The sequence below is a fragment of the Hippocampus zosterae genome, chromosome 4 (assembly GCF_025434085.1).
Source record: "Hippocampus zosterae strain Florida chromosome 4, ASM2543408v3, whole genome shotgun sequence".
Taxonomy (NCBI): domain Eukaryota; kingdom Metazoa; phylum Chordata; class Actinopteri; order Syngnathiformes; family Syngnathidae; genus Hippocampus; species Hippocampus zosterae.
In genome coordinates this window covers 21,489,542-21,510,738 of record NC_067454.1, presented here as the reverse complement: position 1 = coordinate 21,510,738, position 21,197 = coordinate 21,489,542, and the positions used below count along the sequence as shown (strand labels likewise).

Below are 21,197 nucleotides of genomic sequence, written 5' to 3'. Positions count from 1 at the left end.
TCGTTCCGGAGTTCCGGCCACCAGAATCGCTGGGCGACAAGTTGTACCGTCCGGTTCACCCCTGGATGGCATGCCACCTTGGACCCGTGTCCCCACTGAAGAACCTCCGACCGCAGGGACGGAGGCACGAACAGTCTCCCCGCCGGACACCCCGCCGGTACCTGCACCCCCTTCAGGGCGGTCTGGATCCGCTGCTCCACCTCCCATTGAACGACCCCCACGATGCACTGAGCCGGGAGGATGGTCTCTGGGGGTCGGTCCACTTCCGGGGGGTCGTGGAGACGGGAAAGAGCGTCGGGCTTGGTGTTCTTGGAGGCTGGGGAGTATGTGAGTAAGAAGTTGAATCGGGTCAGGAACAAGGCCCACCGGGCTTGACGGGAGTTGAGCCTCTTGGCGGTACGGAGGTAAGCGAGGTTCTTGTGGTCCGTGTAAACCGTGAATTGTTCTTTTGCCCCTTCGAGCCAGTGTCTCCATTCCTGCAGAGCCGAGACAACCGCCAACAGTTCACGGTTGCCAACGTCATAATTGGCTTCGGCCGCAGAGAGTCGACGGGAGAAGAAGGCACAGGGGTGCAGCTTCTGGTCGACTGGAGAGCGTTGGGACAGTACCGCCCCCACCCCTGAATCCGAGGCGTCCACTTCTACAACGAAGGGAAGATCAGGGTCAGGATGTTGAAGGACGGGGGGACTGGTGAACGCCGCCTTTAGGCTAACGAATGTGGCCTCCGCGGCAGAGTCCCACTTAAAGGTAGTCTTAGTTGACGTAAGGCGGGTCAGGGGGAGCGCCTTCTGACTATAGCCGTGGATGAATCGTCTATAGAAGTTTGCGAAACCCAAAAAGCGCTGCAGTTCCTTGCGGTTAGACGGGACTGGCCAGTTCCTGACTGCCAGCGTCTTGATGGGGTCCGCTCGTATTCTACCCCGCTCGATAATAAACCCCAGAAAGGAGATGACGGGAACATGAAACTCACACTTCTCCGCCTTGACGAAGAGCCGGTTCTCTAATAAGCGCTGCAACACCCGCCTGACATGTTGCTGGTGTTCCTCTTCTGACCGGGAGAAAATCAAAATATCGTCCAAGTAAACAAAACAAAAAATGTTGATCATACCCCTTAAAACGTCATTAATGAGGTTTTGAAAGACAGCGGGGGCGTTAGTGAGTCCGAAGGGCATGACCAGATACTCAAAATGGCCCAGAGGGGTCTTAAAAGCGGTCTTCCACTCATCTCCCTCTCTGATACGGACCAGGTGGTAAGCGCTGCGTAAATCCAACTTAGAAAATATAGTGGCGGATTGCAATGGGGCAAAGGCGGAGTCTAGCAATGGTAGTGGGTAGCGATTCTTTATGGTGATGTCGTTTAATCCACGGTAGTCGACGCAGGGTCGCAGGGTCTTATCTTTTTTGCCAACAAAGAAAAAACCCGCCCCTAACGGTGAACGCGACGGTCTGATGAGACCTGCGGCGAGCGAGCTGTTTATGTATTCCGTCAACGCCTCGCGCTCAGGTTGAGACACCTGGTACAGCCGCGAGGACGGTAACGGAGCGCCCACCTGCAGGTCAATAGCGCAATCGTAGGGGCGGTGTGGAGGTAAAGAACGCGCTCGATCCTCACTAAATACCTCCCCGAGGTCCCGATAGCAATCCGGCACTCCGTCAAGGCAGATTTCCACGGAGGGGGTGACATGTTCGTACCCCCCGACGGCCGACTGTAGACAGTGTCTATAGCAGTAAGGGCTCCAGCTGTTGATTGCTGGACGCGCCCAGGAGATTACGGGGTTGTGTACTCTTAACCATGGTAACCCGAGGACGAGGGGAGCGTTGCAAGACCGCATGACCAGAAAGCGCCGCAGCTCGATGTGATTACCCGAAAGTTGGAGCTTCAGTGGCTCCGTTCTGTGGGTTACGACCGCCAGGAGACGCCCATCGAGATCACGAATCCGCTTCCTATCGATCAGTCTCTCTAACGCACAACCTAGCTCGGAAGCGAGCTCGGTGTCAATCAGGCATACGTCCGCTCCTGAGTCCACCAGGGCCCGAACCCGCTTAGACCGGGATTCCCCAGATATCGTTCCCTCAAGTACTAGTCTGTTCGGTCGCGTGTCGACTCGATCAGACTTGGGGTTTAACGCGCGTGACGGTGACTCACAGTACTCTTGTTGGAAGGAAACAGATGATCCCGGGTGACTGGTGATGGTTGAAGGGGGATCTCTCTCCTCGCCACCAACGTTCTCGCTTCCCAGCTGCATAGGCTCCTCCGCTGGTGCTGTCTCCCGGAATACTCCCCCACGTTCCTCATGGTGTGGCATGCGTCGGAACAGATCACGCTCACCCCCACGCTCCCGGCTTCGCTCCCTCAGGCGATTGTCCATGAGTAGAGCGAGATCGATCAGTTCTTCCAGGTCGGTGCTGTGATCACGGGTCGCCAGCTCGTCCTTGAGTTGGGAGTTTAATCCTCGGCGAAACAGCCCACACAACGCTCGATCCTCGTAGCCGCTTTGCGCCGCCAGGATCCGGAACTCGATGGAGTAATCGGCGATCGATCGTCTCCCCTGGTGGAGGGCGAGTAGCCGACCCTCTGCCTCTCGACCCCGCACGGGATGGTGAAACACCCGGCGGAATGCTGTCACAAACTCCGGGTACGATGATCGGAGATTTGGCTTGGCATCGCTGGTCGCAATCGCCCATGACGCCGCCGGACCTGTCAACAAACTCATAACGTAGGCCACCTTGGCGGCATCATTAGCGTAGGCAGACGGCTGCTGGCAAAAAATGAGCGAGCATTGGTGGAGGAAGTGTGAGTAGTAGTTTTTGCATAACTGGGCTCACTCACAAAAAAAAGTAATAAAATATGACCTTCTTGGCAGAAGCACAACATAATATCATTGTATAAGTATTGTTTTGCTCCCATTATTGAAACAGAAACAAAATTCGAAATAAAGACCCACCTGACATGAAGAAAACCTACTCAAAAATGTTCTAAAGAATCTGGAATTGAACATGAATAAAATCTTTTCAAGGCCCTTCACAGCTGAAAACCTGAGGTAGGAACCTGGATAATCACCAAAAAGGTTGTTTGATGAAAGTAACATTCTAATCAGGGCATGTTTACCATCTAAGAGGTCTAAATGAAAAAAAATAAAAATCAAGGGCACACTTGAGAAAAATATTATTGGCAACTCTTCATTCCAGAATCTTATGTAATTATCATTCAATTAAAACAGTGAGCTAATGGGGTCTAACTCTCTGTATTTCTTCTCCAGAATAAAGATGGATTGCTTCTTCTGAAGTGTTTTTTGGTGCACTATTGGAGTGATCCACAGTATTTCTTGGACTTTTTATTCAAAAAGGAAATCTCTGAAAGCCAGACAGACGAACCCAGCAGGAACAGCCTGAGAAAATATAAATATTTTAGAGTCAAACGCTTTAGAGCAAGCATGTCCAGTTTGCGTCCTGGAGGGCCACTGTCCTGCGTGTTTTATGCTTCTCCCTTACTCCAACACGCCTGATCCAAATGATCAGCAAGATCTGAAGAAGCAGGGTTAAAAGGGATTGAATGGTTCAGCCATTCACCATCACTTTTCCTACTCAGGGTCACAAGTCAGCTGGAGGCTCTTCAAGGTGACTTTTGGAGAGTGGCGGGGTGTACCCTGGACTGATCCCCAGTCAATCCCGAGGCCTGTGTTGTAGACAGGCAGCTGCTCACATTCAATTCAGGCACGGATGGTAACCTACCCCCTGACCAAATGATTAACGTTCATTTTTCTCGTTCCATATATTGTCGTACGTGTCAAAAACACTGAACAATATTGCCTGACATCTTTTCCATTATACAGTATTACTGTCAGACTAATGGACTAATGGACAAGATGTATTCAACAGGTTGTGCAAGAAAATATTAAATGTGCCGTATTTGATACATCCAGGCTGGATTACGTTTTATTTTGTTTATAATTATACAAATAACACAGAAACAAAGCCAAATCTATCCGCGATTGACTGGCGGCCAGGCTCAGGTGTGACTCACCTCTCCCTCAGAGTCAGCTGAAGCAGGCGACATCCGGGATAGAACACGGATGGATGATATTCGAGGCTTGACGCGTATCTGAGAACACCAAATTCGGTGCATCAGGCATTTTCCAGCTGGAATTCGGTCACTTCAACCTTGAAGTGTAAATCTTGTTCAAAATGTTGTCTTCCTGTATCAAGTTGCTCAGAAGCTCATTTACCACGTTTAATTTTACAAGCACTAATCAGAACATCATTTAAACATTTGGAAGCAGCCCAAAGGACGGCATCTGTTGGCACACTGCAAACCCGTGAGCATTTAAATCCTGTTGTTTGAGTGGTTGCTATTTGAAATGAAGATGAACGTGCGTAGTCACAATGCACGTTTTTTGATTTTTATTTTCTTATACACGGAGGATGAATTAAAAATCCCCTGATAAAAGATGAAACAAGGTCACAGAGCTGCGACACAAGCAAAAGTAATAGAAATAGGGTCAACTTGCCTGTTTGTCTTTCTTTGACCAGTATATCTTTGTAAATGGGAAAATGATATGGAGACGTGTTTGACTTCAATGAACATCAGAATCATCTTTATTGGCCAACTATGTAGAACACACAAGGACATGACAAATAGGTATGGAAGGACATTTCGTACTGTAAGTGAACATGTTCTCCGTGTTTGCAGAATATGAGTAACACACGTGATAATACCTTCTCTGATGAGCATATGACCTCAAAAATGTTCACCATCATCTAGTCCCGACATTCCCTTTCATCTTTCACCCATCGCTCGGTAGCCAATCTTCATGAAAGCACACACTCTGTGGCGTAGTAATTAGCCTTCGTTGTGAGTCACACTCACCCCAAGATCCTTAATTTGCTATCCGCTGAAGTTTCCCAGCTGCGGCGGCTTGTGAGCAAAACTGGAATCAACCATATCAGCTCTTTTAATTTTCGCTTTGCCTTACTTCCAGTCAAAGAACTCATTAAATTCATGGCGAAACAGTCATCTCATACAGTATTTTGTTTCGTTAAATCTTCGAGGCTCTGGGATGTAGAGCATGTAGAGTATTTGTGCGTTTCTGAACTCATAACTGATGTGCATCATAAACATGAAGCTCCCTCCCACAACCTTTTGCGTTCCTCACAAAATGGTGTGGCTAATAAGCACACAGATGACAAAAATATCTGATGTAGCATGCTCCGAAATGTCCACACACACGCACCAAAGAAGTCCAATTCCTTTCAAATTTGAAATTGTGTTTTTGTTGTGTTTGAAATTGCTCGTTAAACGGAGAAAAACATAAGTTGAGGGAAAAGAAAATAAACGTCACAACTGTTCTCCTGCTTTCATTCCATTTGAGGGACTTTTTAGGGAAAAGGTTAGGAAAGCACGCGGCACACAGTAAATTTTCTATCACAAGATTTTAGCATAACACGTCTTTTTCATCTAAAGTAACGCTATGTAGTAATTTCCCTTTATCCTTGAGCCTTCAAAATCGTGATAGTACAGTGGTTTGAAGTTAAGAGAATATTGTCGCTACCATTGCCATGGCATGGTTTTATTACAATAAAAGAAACATTCCGACCATTCTCTTTAATTTTGCATTCATATACTGTATATATATATATTCATTCATTCATCTTCCGTACCGCTTGATCCTCACGAGGGTCGCGGGGGGTGCTGGAGCCCATCCCAGCCGTCTGCGGGCAGTAGGCGGGGGACACCCTGAATCGGTTGCCAGCCAATCGCAGGGCACACATAGACGAACAACCATCCACGCTCACACTCACACCTAGGGACAATTTAGAGTGTTCAATCAGCCTGCCATGCATAGTTTTGGAATGTGGGAGGAAACCGGAGCACCCGGAGAAAACCCACGCAGGCCCGGGGAGAACATGCAAACTCCACACAGGGAGGGCTGGAATATATATATATATATATATATATATATATATATATATATATATATATATATATATATATATATATATATATATATATATATACAGTATACACACAGAAACACACACACAACTCAACGTATACACAAGAAAGATGTAAGAGTCAGCTTCTTGCCCTAAGGCGTTTGACACTTCTGTGCCTTTCTTAAGAGCCCTTCCATCGTTCAGCTAGTCCTAATGTCCATGATTAGCATTTTGATGGATCATAAGATAAGATAAGATAAGATAAGATAAGATAAGATAAGATAAGATAAGATAAGATAAGATAAGATATCCTTTATTCGTCCCACAATGGGGAAATTTACATTTAATCATCTGCTACAACTGGAAGGCGATCAATGCAGGGAGTAGTTTACCTCTTGAACAAAGTCCCCTGTGACCTCTACGACCCTAAATGAGGACAATGCTACAGAAATTGGATGGCTAGATTGGTCATCTGCTGAGCTACTTCTACAGAACGCGTCTGACATATAGGCTGAGCATATCGACAAATGTCTCTGATCCAACTGTGGACATTGTTCCCTCTTGAACATGCTTCACATGTTATATTATAACATGACAAAACAAACACAAAAAGAACCAAAAAAACCAAGGCTCATGAGAACACTTGCTGACGGCTGCCTACTCGGGCGCCATCTTGACTTCCTCCAACATTGCACCTCAATCAAAATTGTTTTAATCAATTTCACAAAGAACATTCTGGAAATGTTGACAAACTGTTATTTGTTGGCAAACATTACACAGCACATCATGCATCTTTGAATGAGGAAGTGAGGAAACAAGTGAGGGGATGCCAATTGATCGGCTCGAGTCATCACAGACATTTCATCGACGCTAATGCAGAAAAGCCAAAATTGATAGAAACTTGAAACAATAGTAAAATGAAAACAAAAAACCCTAAATGCTCCGAATAACTCACCGATTGACTGAATTTCAATGAAGTGGTGTTATTGCAGCTTGATGAAGTCCCTGGAGTTATTGATCACCCCTTTCTTTATTGTGGGATGTAAAAATTCATTTCAAAATCTTTTTTGTTCTTTTTGTGTTCATTGAAGTCAAACTCTCTAAAATTACAAATAAACTCAAGTGGGGCGCGGACCAATTTTTCACACCTCATTGTTGCAAGTATATGCTTATCAGAGGTGCGAGTAAGTCACATACAGTACGTGCAAGTCTGAAGTTGTCACCTTCAAATCTTAAGCAAGTCGCAGGTTACGGAAAAAAAGCCACTCAAATCAAATTGCCAGTCAAGTCATTACTTTGTTCGAGCAAGTTGCAAGTCAAGTCAGGGCCGTTGCTCACGATGCGCAGAAAACACACAGTGCTTTGCTTTGCATATATAGGCCCTGCAAATCCTCCATGACTCGTTTCATATTGTAGCCAATTGGTGGCCTGTGTTGCCAGGTGTTCCGTGCGCATGCCATTAAAAAAAATATTGAAAAATATATATTGAACAGAATGACTTGTGAAGTCTTGGAGTTCAAATCAAAGTCGGGTTTTTCAGTTTTTGCCAAACAAGTAGAAAGTCATAAAATCAGTGACTCGAGTTGATTTAAGTCCTTCATAGTCATATGACTCGAGTGGCCCACCTCTGGTGCTTACTGCTTTTATGGTGTGTCATGCACTCGGGATCTCTGTTTTAGTGCAGAAAGTTAACTGTGGGAGGCAGCGGCATGCTGCTACGGGTCATTAAGTTGGCTGGTAAATACAAAAAAAAATAAGAACGAGAGATACTAGATTATGATAAGAAATACAATATGATAGGCTAACTTACATATATCTAGTAACTACAATGTGTGTTTTTTGTGGCGAATGAGTTGGGAGAGGTTTTATACAAACACTTAATCAAATGATCTTTTCAACACTGTCTGGCAAGAATGACAACTTCAGATATCTTTGCAATTGGCTATCGTTTGCCTTCATATCACAATCACGGAGCCCGTTGCTCAGCCGACTTCAGTATTGGCGGAACACATAATAAGGATTTACAATCACAATTTTTGAACATGTTGAATATTTACGGTTGTCGGCCCGGACCTTTTTCAAAGCTTCACATACGACAAATCCCTCTTAACACACCCCACATCAGGATAATCGTTCGGAATAATCTTTGAGAGACATCAGACAAGCCTTTGCATATTCTGTTTGTGAGGGGTGGTGGGCAATGCTGAAATTTTGCCCGATTATGGGTATGTGTGTACCCCACTTTAAACAAGATGTGTTGTGGCAATTTGTTCTCGGCGTGGTCCTCAAATAACTGTTGGTTTGACTTCAAGTTCCTTTGGGATTAAGGTTATCAGTTACAGACAGCCCTTGTTAACCTGACACTCTTGCTCTGTTTTCAAGCCATCACCTGTGAGCCTTTCCGTTTGTGGATCGACTGACAGTGTCATGTCTCTTGTGTTCCCTCTGCAGCTTGGAGGCTGTGGCATACTGGGGGTGGGCGTTTGGCTCTCAGTGACCCAGGGCAACTTCGCCACCTTGTCGGCGTCCCTTCCCTCCTTGTCGGCAGCCAACCTGCTCATCGCACTGGGAACCATCATCATGGTGATCGGCTGCCTTGGGTGTGTGGGAGCCGTCAAAGAAAGCCGCCCTCTTCTGCTTGCTGTGAGTTATTTGTCGTCGTGGGGCCTGCTGCACATTTGACACATTGACACTCTTTGCCAAGAGATGGGGATTCAACGGATCATGACACTCAAGACGTATTTCAAAAGGTTTCCCATTTAGTCTCAAGTGGGTACTTTCAGGGTGACTGCAGGGGCGTCAGAAAGAATGATCTTGTGCTCAGATAAGTGCAAACATTCTACCTTAATTGCGTCCACTGTACGATCCAATAAAATGATGCATTTTATGACTTGATTTCGATTTTACACTAAACCGCTGCGTGGATTTCAAATACTGTTGCCTTTTTGCTCTGCGTGTCTTCACGTAAGTGTGGAAAAGACCTATGTATGCTCTTGACCTTCAGAATCTATATCCAGCAAATGTCAGTGCCGGGAAGCCAATAAATAAAGCCACGTAACTCCTGAAAACATCACCTAATCCATCAAGAACCTGTTCGGTTTTAAAACTGAAGATGCAATTTCCGGTGCTAAAACTATTCATTGTTGACTAAAATTTTTAGTGACATATAAGGAGCATTTAATATAAATAGAAAAGACTCTTGTTCTGTTTATGATCATCTTTCACAGCTGACTGAGGGCAAGAGGCAGAGTTGAAAGGGAGCCCACCTAGTTTGTAACACAAAAATGCATCTCTTTAAAGTACTTTAGTTGATTTCACTCACGGCCACAAATGTCTTAATTATGCAGCAGCGTTACTTCACAATATATTGGTGTCAGTGGAGACCATCAGAATCTTGTCAGGCGTCCATCTCAACGCCAATTGCAGACATGCAGGCTAGTCGCTCTTCGTCAACGAAGACATTTGCATTTGACATTTGACCAGAATGCAGTTTGTTGTAACTGACTCGCGTGAGAAAGTGCTTAAATTTGATAGCGTCTGACCCTTTGGAGAGGTGTTCCTTTCACAAATCTATTTTTTTTACGAAATAGGCCAGATGGCAGACAGCGGGTAATGCATCGTGTGGGTGAGTTGGTTAACGTTGTGAACCAACTGCCCCAAAGTGGCAGTGAGGTGATAGAATCAGCAGGCCTTTGTAATGGACATTGAACCCAGGGGCATTTTACTGATGGCATTTTGAATGCGCAAAAATACCGTGATGAGATTCTGGGGCCCATCATTGCGGCATTTATCCACAACAATCACCTCAGGTTGCAGCATGATAATGCCTGGCTCATGCAATGTGGCATGAATTTGTACACGATTTGTGGAAGCTGAAAACATCACAGTCCTGGTATGGGTAGGATACTCACCGGCCATGTCACCCGTCGAGCATGTATGGGATGCTCCGGATGGGCGTAAATGGCAGTGTTTCGATTCCTGACAGCACCCAGTAACTTTACACAGCCAATGATGAGGATTGGACCATATTTGAAAGGGAGACGTACTGCGTGGGGCAGTGTGCTAGGTGAGGCAACACATTTAATTCAGAAATCAAGGCAGTCCTGTATTCGCCACTGTTAGTTAGGCCCAGCCCTCCTTTTTGCCAAGCCTTTGTGGGTTTTCTCTGGGTACTCTGGTTTTCTCCCAACATCCCAAAACATGCATTGTAGGTTAATTGAGCACTTTATTTGTCTGAACTGTGATTTAAGTGTGAACAGTTGTTCGTTTATAGGCGCCTCGCGATTGGCTGGCAATCAGTTCAGGGTGTCCAGCAAGTCGCGACCCGAGTGAGGATAAGCGGTTTGGATAATGGATGGATGGATGGATTTTCCTTAGTTAGTCACTTTTTAGGGTAAGTCTTAAATTGTTTGATTAAATTGACATTTGAAGACCCATTGCAACATTCCCTCCAAGTTTGCGCATATGAGTAATTGGCGCACACCACTCACATTACATAATTACACTCAGTCCTTCATTATCCGCTGAAATTAAAATCTACAAACAGGACACCACACCATACCCACTTCCCTTCCAGTTTTAGTAACGCGACCGAGGGTGCTCACGCAATAGTTCAACCTTAGGTTGAAGCATACGTTGACACACATGCCCACTCAGCCTCACCACTGACTTGATGCTGAAGACGTCACGTGGACCGCTCGATTTAAGTCCAAACATGGGCATAGGTTATGAGCCCCTTAGTGAGGCCCTTTTGTGCATTTCAAGGTCAGGTGACGAGAGATATTTGTGTTTTATTAAATATTTTTACTGTTATTACTCGTGGGCAGGCGTGGTCTGTTGGTTAGCGCGGAGACCCCACAGTTCAGAGGTCGTGGGTTTGATCCCTGCTCCTGTGTGGAGTTTGCATGTTCTCCCTGGGCCTGCGTGGGTTTTCCCCGGGTGCGCCGGTTTCCTCCCACATTCCAAAAACATGCATGGCAGGCTGATTGAACACTCTAAATTGTCCCTAGGCGTGAGTGTGAGCGCGGAGGGTTGTTCGTCTCTGTGTGCCCTGCGATTGGCTGGCAACCGGTTCAGGTTGTACCCCGCCTACTGCCCGAAGACGGCTGCGATAGGCTCCAGCACCCCCCGCGACCCTTGTGAGGTTGAAACGGATCAGAAAATTGATTAATGGATGGATTATTACTAATAAAAACAATAAGATGGTTTCCATGAGTGGATAATGTGGAGCAATATTGGTATAGATTGTATTGAGACTTAATTAATGATGTGTGTGGTAAGAATAGAGTAACAAACGGGCATATTTTATTTGTCATAAATTGCTATTCAATGATAAGTTCTATTTTGCAATATACCTGGATACCTGGATACTTACACAATGTAACTTGTTATGATCTTAGGTATTGGACAAGTGTGATACTGGTTTGGCCATTGTGCTCAGGGAGTTTGTCTGACTGCTGAGACGCAAGAAAAATTAGAGGGAACATTGGCCCATTGTATGAGATACGAAGTTTTAATTGCATCCTTCACACACTGCTAGAAAAGATAATGACACAGTGCACAGTGCGAATTTACTATCAGACGTCTGAATGTACTGAAATCATTGGCTCTCCTACATTTCAGCAAAACCTGCAAATTGATTTAATTCTGTGAATGCAGTGCAACGGTAAACAGACTTAGTATACAACAAAACAACTGTTGACTTAATTGAGCAAACTTGAAAGGTTCAAATTTGTTTTCAGAACATGAGGTGCTTGATGAAAAAAAGTGAAAGTGGCAAAGCAGTGAAGAGGTCCATGATAAATGTGTTCTCCTGAGAAATTAGTGCAGTAAATGATGAGACACAAAGTCCAAGCTCAAGCTACCCAAAGCCCACAGCAACAGAAATGACAAATTGCTTGTATTGAAACATTCAGCAAACCCGGCAATCTTGCCGCAACAACTACATTAAAAAGCCATGTTTTTTGTCTCATTGATAAAATTGTCAAGCATTGTTAGTAGAGCTACCAAATATAATCTTTACCCCTAAAATTTTGTACCCTTATCATCTCATCTTGAGTATTCTTGTCGATTGGGGTTGTTGTATTTCTCAGGGAATTTCACTTCTCTCTAGGTTACATAGCGCAGCTCTAACCTAAGTGATGGTATGGAAGCCCATGACCCATTCATTCATCAATTTTCTGATCCGCCAAGCCTCACAATGGTCACGGGGCGTGCTGGAGCCTATCCCAGCTGTCTTCGGGTAGTCGGCGGGGGACACCCTGAACTGGTTGCCAGTTAATTGCAGGGCACACACCGACGAACAACCATTGGCGCTCACAATCACACCTAGGGACAATTTAGAGTGATCTCTGAACCTGCCACGCATATTTTTTGGAATATGGGGGGAAACCCATGCAGGCACTGTAAGGCCGACACGCCAACCAGTCGACCACCAGGCCGCCGCCCATGACCTATTCCAGGGGTGGCCAACCTGCGGCTTGCGAACTGCATGCGGCTCTTTGGCTGGTTCAATGCGGCTTTCACACCACAAGCGTCGAAAACACCTCGGCAGTGGCGATGCCATTCAAACAAAGGCGATAAATACACAGAATGCACTACGTCAGCCTATCATCAATCCCGTTACTCGATTGACATAGAGGGCAACCAATCAGATGACTGAATCACCGCTCATGCACAAACAACAGTGCTAAGCTCTAAGCTAGTCAGCGAATTACCTCTGATTGTAAGGCAGGGGTGCCCAATAGGTCGATCGCAATCGACCGGGACCCAGCGGACTGGTCCCAAGACGACAGCGAGGGGTGGCGGAAATGGGTGGGGAAAACAAAGATTTGTGTGTTTGCGTCTTTAGCTTTCGTTCATGTTCAGGCCGTTCCAGCTGTTATTCCGAGTGGCGTACGTGCATATCTGTGGGAGTGCATGATTGGGCACCCGCGTGCGTGCGCGCGCTCGCTCGTGTGTGTGTGTGTGTGTGTGTGTGTGTGTGTGTGTGTGTGTGTGTGTGTGTGTGTGTGTGTGTGTGTGCGTGTGTGTGTGTGTGTGTGTGTGTGTGCGCGCGCGCGAGCACGGGATCCCCATGTATAAGATGTGGCTCTTTGCAGTAACACAGTTGCCCTATTCAAAAGACTCATTAAAACACAAATATTTGCCATTTGCTCCTAAGGCGTAGTTGTTATCTTACTTTCAAATGCCGCATATTCCTCATATCCTCTTTTGGCAAACCAAAATGTGGTCACACTTTTGTTATCCATTTCAGAATCACAAGACTCCAGTGAAGGGTATGGAGAGCACATCAGAATCAGAATCAGAATCAGAATCATCTTTATTGGCCAAGTATGTAGAACACACAAGGAATTTGTCTCCGGTATAACACGCTGCACTAGTATCATCGTAAACAACAAAATCATTGAACCATTTTAGAGTAACCAGTAGTTTTGAAGTACCATTTTGTGGTGCAAGAAGAGTGACTATGTCAGTGACTGTTTAAGGAGTTAATGGCTAGAGGGAAGAAGCTGTTTAAGTGTCTACTGGATTTGGTGCGCATGGATCTGTAGCGTCTGCCTGAGGGGAGTGGCTGAAAAAGGTGGTGGGCAGGGTGCGGGGGATCCAGGAGGATTTTCCGTGCCCTTGTCTTGATTCTTGCAGTGTGCAAGTCCTCAAGAGTGGGTAGGGCGGTGCCAACGATTTTTTCTGCCGTCCTAACTGTCCGTTGAAGTCGGATTTTGTCCTTTTTTGTGGCGGCCCCAAACCAAACTGTGATGGAAGAACACAGGATTGATTCGATGACTGCCGTGTAGAACTGTCGTAGCACCTCCTGTGGCAGGCCATGCTTCCTCAGCAGCCTCAGGAAGTACATCCGCTGCCGGGCCCTTTTCAGGATGGAGATGGTGTTGACTTCCCACTTCATGTCCTGGGAGACTGTGATTCCCAGGAACTTGAAGGTCTCGACGGTTGACACAGGGCAGTTGGATAGTGTGAGGGGCAACTGAGGAGAAGAATGTTTCCTGAAGTCCACGATCATCTCTACAGTCTTGAGCGTGTTCAGCCCGAGGTTGTGTCGGCCGCACCACAGCTCCAGCTGCTCCACTTGTTGGCGGTACGCAGACTCGTCGCCGTCTTTGATGAGACCGATGACCGTGGTGTCGTCTGCGAACGTTATGAGTTTGACAGCTGGATCTGTTGAGGTGCAATCGTTTGTGTAAAGAGAGAAGAGCAGTGGCGAGAGGACACATCCCTGTGGGGCTCCAGTGCTGGTAGTGCGTATTGATGATGTTGTTGCTCCCAGTCTCACCTGTTGTGTCCGTCCCGTCAGGAAGCTGAGGATCCACTGGCAGATCGTAGGGGACACACCAAGGTGGAGTAGTTTGGGGGTGAGGAGTTCCGGGATGATGGTGTTGAACGCAGAGCTGAAATCCACAAACAGAATCCTTGCGTAGGTCCCTGTGCTGTCGAGGTGCTTGAGGATGTAGTGCAGACCTATGTTGACTGCGTCTTCCACAGACCTGTTTGCCCGGTAGGCAAACTGGAGAGGGTCCATCAGGGGTCCAGTGACGTTCTTTAGGTGGTTCAGCACAAGGCGTTCAAAGGACTTCATGACCACAGACGTCAGGGCGACAGGCCTATAGTCGTTCAGTTCCGATGTTGCCGGTTTCTTGGGAACTGGGATGATGGTAGACTGTTTGAAGCAGGATGGGACCTCACACAGCTCCAGGGATCTGTTGAAGATTTGTGTGAAGACCGGAGCCAGCTGGTCAGCGCAGACTTTCAGGCAGGAGGGGGACACTTTGTCGGGCCCCGGAGCTTTCTTGATCTTTTGCTGCTTGAAGAGCCGTCTCACGTCCTGTTCGGGGATCTGTAGTGGAGAAAAAGAGGGTGGGGGGGTAGGTAGAGTGGTTTCTGGTAGAGGTGGGTGTGTGTGGGAAATGGGGGTGTCCTTTTCAAATCGGCAGAAAAACATGTTTAGTTCATTAGCAAGACCCTTATTGTTCACTGTTTGGGGGGATGGCATTCTATAGTTAGTGATTGCTTTCAGGCCATTCCATACAGATGCAGAGTCGTTAGCAGAGAACTGGTTTTTCAGCCTCTCTGCATAGCTTCTCTTTGCGATGTTAATTTCCTTTGTCAATTGGTTTCGGGCATGTTTGTACAGTGCCCGATCTCCACTTCTAAATGTGGCCTCTTTCTCTTTCCTGAGTTGCCTGAGTTTGGGAGTAAACCATGGCTTGTTATTGTTGAAGGAGCAGAACGACTTCGTTGGTACACACATGTCCTCACAGAAACTGATGTATGATGTTACAGTGTCTGTGTATTCATCCAGTGTGCCCGTTGAAGTTTCAAAGACGCCCCAATCAGTGCAGTCAAAGCATTCTTGTAGAGCTAGCTTTGCTTCATCTGTCCATTTTTTCACAGTCTTAACAACCGGTTTAACACATTTGAGTTTCTGTCTGTATGTAGGTATTAAGTGGATTAAATTGTGGTCAGAAAGACCCAATGCTGCACGGGCGACCGATCGGTATGCATTTTTGATTGTTGTATAGCAGTGATCTAGAATGTTGCCTTCTCTGGTGAAACAGTCTATGTGCTGCTTATATCTGGGAAGTTCGCGGTTAAGATGTGCTCTATTAAAATCGCCCAAAATGATCAGGGGTGACTCTGGGTATTTTAGTTCGAGTTTGTTTACTTGTTCGGCTAGCGTTTGTATCGCCGTGTTAGCGTTAGCTTGTGGCGCAATGTAAACACCGACTAGTAAAAAGGAGGTGAACTCACGTGGCGAGTAGAATGGCTTGCAGTTTAAAGACAGCGACTCCAGGTCCGGGCTGCAGTGTGCGTCGAGCTTCGTGACATCAGTGCACCATTCTTCGTTGATATAGAAGCAAATCCCACCACCTTTCGATTTCCCCGATAGCTCCGTGTCGCGGTCGGCTCGGAGAAGGCGGAAGCCGGGTAGATGTAGCGCGGGATCTGGATGGCGGTCACTGAGCCAGGTTTCAGTGAAGCAGAGCGCAGCAGAACGTGCAAATGTTTTGTTGGTCTTTGAAGCCTATCCAGTTCATAATAGAACTTCTCAACATGACTGAACAGCTAATGCTGACATGTTTCACACACAATTCACTGCAAATCCTGATTTTGTCTTTTCAGGAGGATCATGATGATGCTTCAAGTTCTATAAAAGAAAAAAATTTGATGTCATTGTTCATTGAAGATGCTTGAATGTTATTTCATGTTTTCTCGAGTTCAGACACCTTAAAACGATGCTTTTGTTCTTGTCATACGCTTGCACAAATAGTAGGGGTCACGTCTCTATAAGTGTGCGAAAGGAATGGACTTTGCGCAAAGGAGAACCAAACTATGCACTATTTTCAATGTACAGCGTGTTCCAAAAATCTTTTGAAGTCCCCATATCTCCTTAACTATGAATGGTCAAGTCAAGTCAAGTCAACAGTATTTATAGAGCACTTTCAAACAGCCATCGCTGCATACAAAGTGCTGTACATGGAGCAATTTAACATGCACAATAAACAGTAAGACAAATAGGTAAAAAAGGCGGTAGAAAGCACCAAACAGTAAAACCAAGAACAAATCTAAGTCATGCTGAGTTGAATGCCAAAGAATACAAGTGAGTCTTGAGGAGGGCTTTGAAGATGGGCAGCGAGGAGGCTTGCCGAATGTTCAGTGGGAGGTCATTCCAGAATGAGGGACCAGCAACAGAAAAGGCTCGATCCCCTCTGAGCCTCAGTTTAGTTCTTGGTACTTCTAATAATGTCTGGTCCACAGACCTGAGGCGCCGGGCAGGTGTGTAGGGGCGGATGAGCTCAGAGAGGAAAGGTGGCGCGAGATTATTCAGAGATTTGAAAACAAAGAGGAGGATGTTGAAAATAACTCTAAAATGAATGGGGAGCCAGTGAAGGGATGCCAGAGTAGGAGTTATATGCTCCCTCTTACGAGTACCAGTCAAGAGGCGAGCAGCGGCATTCTGTACCAGCTGAAGGCGCTTGATGGAGGACTGGCTGACTCCAAAGTAAACGGCATTGCAGTAATCTAGCCGGGATGTGACAAAGGCGTGAATTACTGTCTCAAAGTGTTTATGTGAGAGGAGAGGTTTTATTTGGGCCAGCTGTCTAAGGTGAAAGAAGCTGGATTTAACAACGGCACCAATTTGCCGATCGAGTTTGAAATCACTGTCCAGTTTAAGGCCCAAGTTTGAGACTGTTGACTTAAGATAAGGGGGGCCCAAGTCTACAGGATGGAATGTACAAGGGCCACTGGGACCAAAGAATATCAACTCTGTCTTCTTTTCGTTGAATTTCAAGACATTTTGTGCCATCCAGGTTTTGATTTCTTGGTATGCTTGAATGGTAGTAAGATCAAAGTCATGCCATTTTAAAGGTAATTACATTAAGTTTTTTGTAAGGCTATTGATTTTTTGAATTTCTTTTCGGACCCACTAATGGCATTCACTCAACCAGAAAAGGCGTTTTGTGTGCTTGAATTTGCAAAAACTGAATCATGGACTGTTGTTCAACATGCATTTCGCAGAAAATTCGGAAAGGAGCCACCAGAGAGGAAGTCCATTGTGAGATGGCATGGTAAATTCATAACGAATGGGTGCTTATGCCCAGCTAAAAGAACGGGACACCCCTCAATTTCAAAAGATGTGATTGAACAAGTTCGAACTGCTTTCCAGCAGAGCTCCCGTAAATCGATCAGAAGAGCCAGTCAGGAACACACCATGCGATTTCTTTTTGTGGGGATTTGTGAAAGGATTGGTCTATGTGCCCCCTATTCCAATAGACGCGAGTGAGTTGAAGGCATGAATAACAGAAGCTGTTGTAACCATTGACGATGCAATACTGGGACGCGTTTGGCAAGAATTTGATGTGTGTCGTGTGACCAATGGTGCTCACATTGAACATCTTTGAACATTCCATGGAAAAATTTAGATTAAAAGCTTTCTGAATTTATCAGATGCGTTTTTATATCCTTAATAGGTTACGAGATGTCAAAATGTGCCCAAGAGTTTTGGAACACCCTGTATATTTCTTCTGTGGGGATGAGGAGGGGTGGGGCAGGCAGAGAAGGATTGATTGTTTAAAAAAATGGCACAGCGGGAATAAGCAATTATAAACTCTGTGGGATTAAGTTTGAGCATGATCCATGACAGCTGCTCCACCAGTGGTCAGAGCAATTTCTGTGCTGTCAATACAATAAGAGAGTGTAAGGTATGAGTTGGCGTTAATGAGTGGCAGAGCAGTTCTCGGGAACGATTCTTCCCTTCTCCCTCACCACATCAGGGTAATTAGCATGGAGATGGTTGATGAGGGACACCGTGTGTCAATGCGACAAATGGTTGTTGGCTTTGGCGGGAGTACACTAATTAATTTAAAGCTTTCCACATAAGAATTGTTGCTCTACAAAAAGCAGCTTTTTAGATGTGCGGCTCAGTGGTTCTAACTCAGGGGTGCCCATTAGGTAGATCCTGATCTACCGGTAGATCTAAGACAGGTCCCGAGTAGATCCGAGGAGTGTCGAGGAGAAAAAAACCCCAACCATTTGTGTGTTTTTGTGCATGTTAGTAATATTTTTGTGTTAATGTACGCTGCACCCTAATCATCCTCAGTCTCATTTTCACACAAAAAAAAATAAAAATAAAAAATAAAATAAAGCAGGTAAATCTTGAATTTACCGTGGCGCGTGAGTACGTCACCGGAAGTTGTTTGCGCTCAGCGGTCTGCAACTGCAGCTTGTGATCAGAGCTGTTGTACTCTATCTTTTATCGTCATTATTGTCATTCAGAGTTTGCTTCATGTACAATTCACCGAGGGCACGGGCAAAGAATAGGAATCTCGGAGGGCCGAGGGAAGCACTTTAAAACTGTACGTGTGAGCTACGATAGTTAACAGGCTGCAAAAGTGCATCGCATGCCTCCGTTTCAGGCTGTTTCTCATCGTGGAGTGTGTGTGTGTGTGTGTGTGTGCGTGTGTGTGTGTGTGTGTGTGTGTGTGTGTGTGTGTGTGTGTGTGTGTGTGTGTGTGTGTGTGTGTGTGTGTGCGCGTGCGCGCGTGCGGGAAAGGGTAGATCCTGTGAGGTTAGTTGATCGAAAAGTAGATCTTCGGTCCAAAAAGTTTGGGCACCCCTGTTCTAACTGATCTTATCATGAATGGCAGTATTAAGGTCAAACTCACAAATCTGCTTAAGTTCACAGTGTCGACCTAAAATGAAAGGTCAATGGTACAAGTTCCTTTTCAAGTTGAAAAGAAAATGTGTCAATTTTTAGCATTTTTACAATATAAATCCAAATAAAACACCGGAATCGTTCCAATGTCATCCATCAGTTTTCTAATCCGCTTTATCTTCACAAGGGTCGCGGGGCGTGCCGGAGCCTATCCTAGCTGTGTTCGGGCAGTAGGCAGGAGACACCCTGAACCGATTGCCAGCCAATCGCTGGGCACACAGAGACGAACAACCCTCCCCGCTCACACACACGCCTAGGGTGTTTAATCAGCCTGCCATGCATGTTTTTGGAATGTGGGAGGAAACCGGAGAAAACCAAAGCAGGCACAGAGAGAACATACAAACTCCAAACAGGAAGACCGGAGCCGGGATGGAACGCACGACCTCTGAACTGTGAGGTCGATGCGCTCACTTCCACCCAACATCCGTAATACGTAATAGATATTCAAAATCGCATTCAGTACTCAATTTAAATTCATTGCCTTTTATTATTTATAATTTTATCCATGGTTTTATTGTTTTTGTTGTTGATTGTAAAGTGTCCGTGAGTGTTTTGAAAGGCGTTATAAATAATATGTATGATTATTATTATAACCACTGGACCGCTGGGCCGCCCACCATTGTTAAGAGTATTCTTTAAAAATCTTTTGTCTTTGCAACCAGCGGCCCCCGGTTTTGAAGAATCAATCGTACACCGTTTCTGTGGTAGTTTGTATTAGCGGTGCTGCGATTGTTTGGCCACTGGTTGTGACTGTTCGATTTCCATAAAAAAAGTATGTGACCGGCGCAGGTGTGGATCAATGCCTTTCATTGCATATCACAAAAGGGTTTGTACGTACTTTGCAGCCGGCAGCCAACAAGAGAGCAGCTTGTGTGCAGTGCAGTGTCCCCTCCCCTTTTCCCTAACAATGCACCTTATACAGTAGACCAAATCAGTAACTGAATCGTAATATATGTGTGCGCATGTTCCGCAATGTCCTGTTTTAGTGTCACAAAGAGATGGAAATTTAGATGAATTAAATAAATCACAATCATTAGATAAATCACTTAATCCAAAAGGTGACTGACAGGTAATTATCGATGAAGAAAATAAACATTTGCGAGCAGCTATAAAATTGAAAGATGTGCAGCTAATCCATGTGATCCAGACTGAAACAATGTCAGCCAATCTCACTCATCGAGGATCGTATCAGAATCGGCAGCATAAAGCCCTGATCACATCACCCCAAATTGATATAATTATTTCCTGGTTTGAAGTGACATGTTTTGCTGAAAAGTTCATCAGATTTGTCCTTGGATTCACACAAAAGCAACACAGTCAATTTTATCGAAATCCGTTGATGACTTTTTGGAGCTGTGACCTTGCTGCAAAAACAGGCCCTCAATGAATCACACTTCCCTTGAATCATACAAAAGCTACTGGGAAATGTTTTCAGTCTCTTATTCCATGTATTTCGTGTTTTGCATAGCGATACACAGTCATTATGAGCCCATCTACTCTAATCTACGGAATCCGTAGTATATCCATCCAGATGTATCCATCCATCCATTCTTTATATGCTGCCGATGCTGTTTAGGGTTTCAGGGAGTTGCAGCATGTCCAATTAACACTCACATTCACTCCCTGAGTAGGAACTGAACGCATGCAAGTCAAGCGAGTCAATCACCGGACTGTGATGCGTCTCATCAAATGACATCCAGCACCAATTCAGCGTGAAGATCATAGTGATCAGTTTTAATGATCAAGTGGGAATTTATTTAACAATGTAATTATTATGATGGGTGTATCTTATAGTGCGGGTATACCATTTACTAGCACAGCGCTCAGCATGAGCTGATCCGACTTGACACCACTGCAAACTAAAATCACAATAATACACATCGAGTTAAATGAATACCTTTTTGACAATATCACTCAAAATCAAGAGCTGTTGTTTATGCAACAGAATTGTTGATGCAGCTCTTATATTACTGTAGATCTCATTTTACTGCAGATCTTTATGATGTTGTGGGCGGGTGGTGTTTTTTTTATT

General features: G+C 45.4%; 1 protein-coding gene across 5 annotated transcripts in view; it reads left to right on the top strand.

Annotated features, from left to right (window-relative positions):
* The window catches only part of tspan4a (tetraspanin 4a), a 130,573-nt gene that overhangs the window by 57,612 nt on the left and 51,764 nt on the right, over positions 1–21,197 (top strand). For 4 of the 5 annotated variants that reach the window (XM_052063303.1, XM_052063301.1, XM_052063305.1 and 1 more), the window contains one exon: positions 8,386–8,577. The exons of the other annotated variant lie outside the window; for it this stretch is intronic. In XM_052063303.1, the coding sequence (XP_051919263.1) occupies positions 8,386–8,577 (192 nt within the window). The remainder of the gene's footprint in view (positions 1–8,385; positions 8,578–21,197) is intronic. 5 annotated transcript variants of the gene reach the window in all.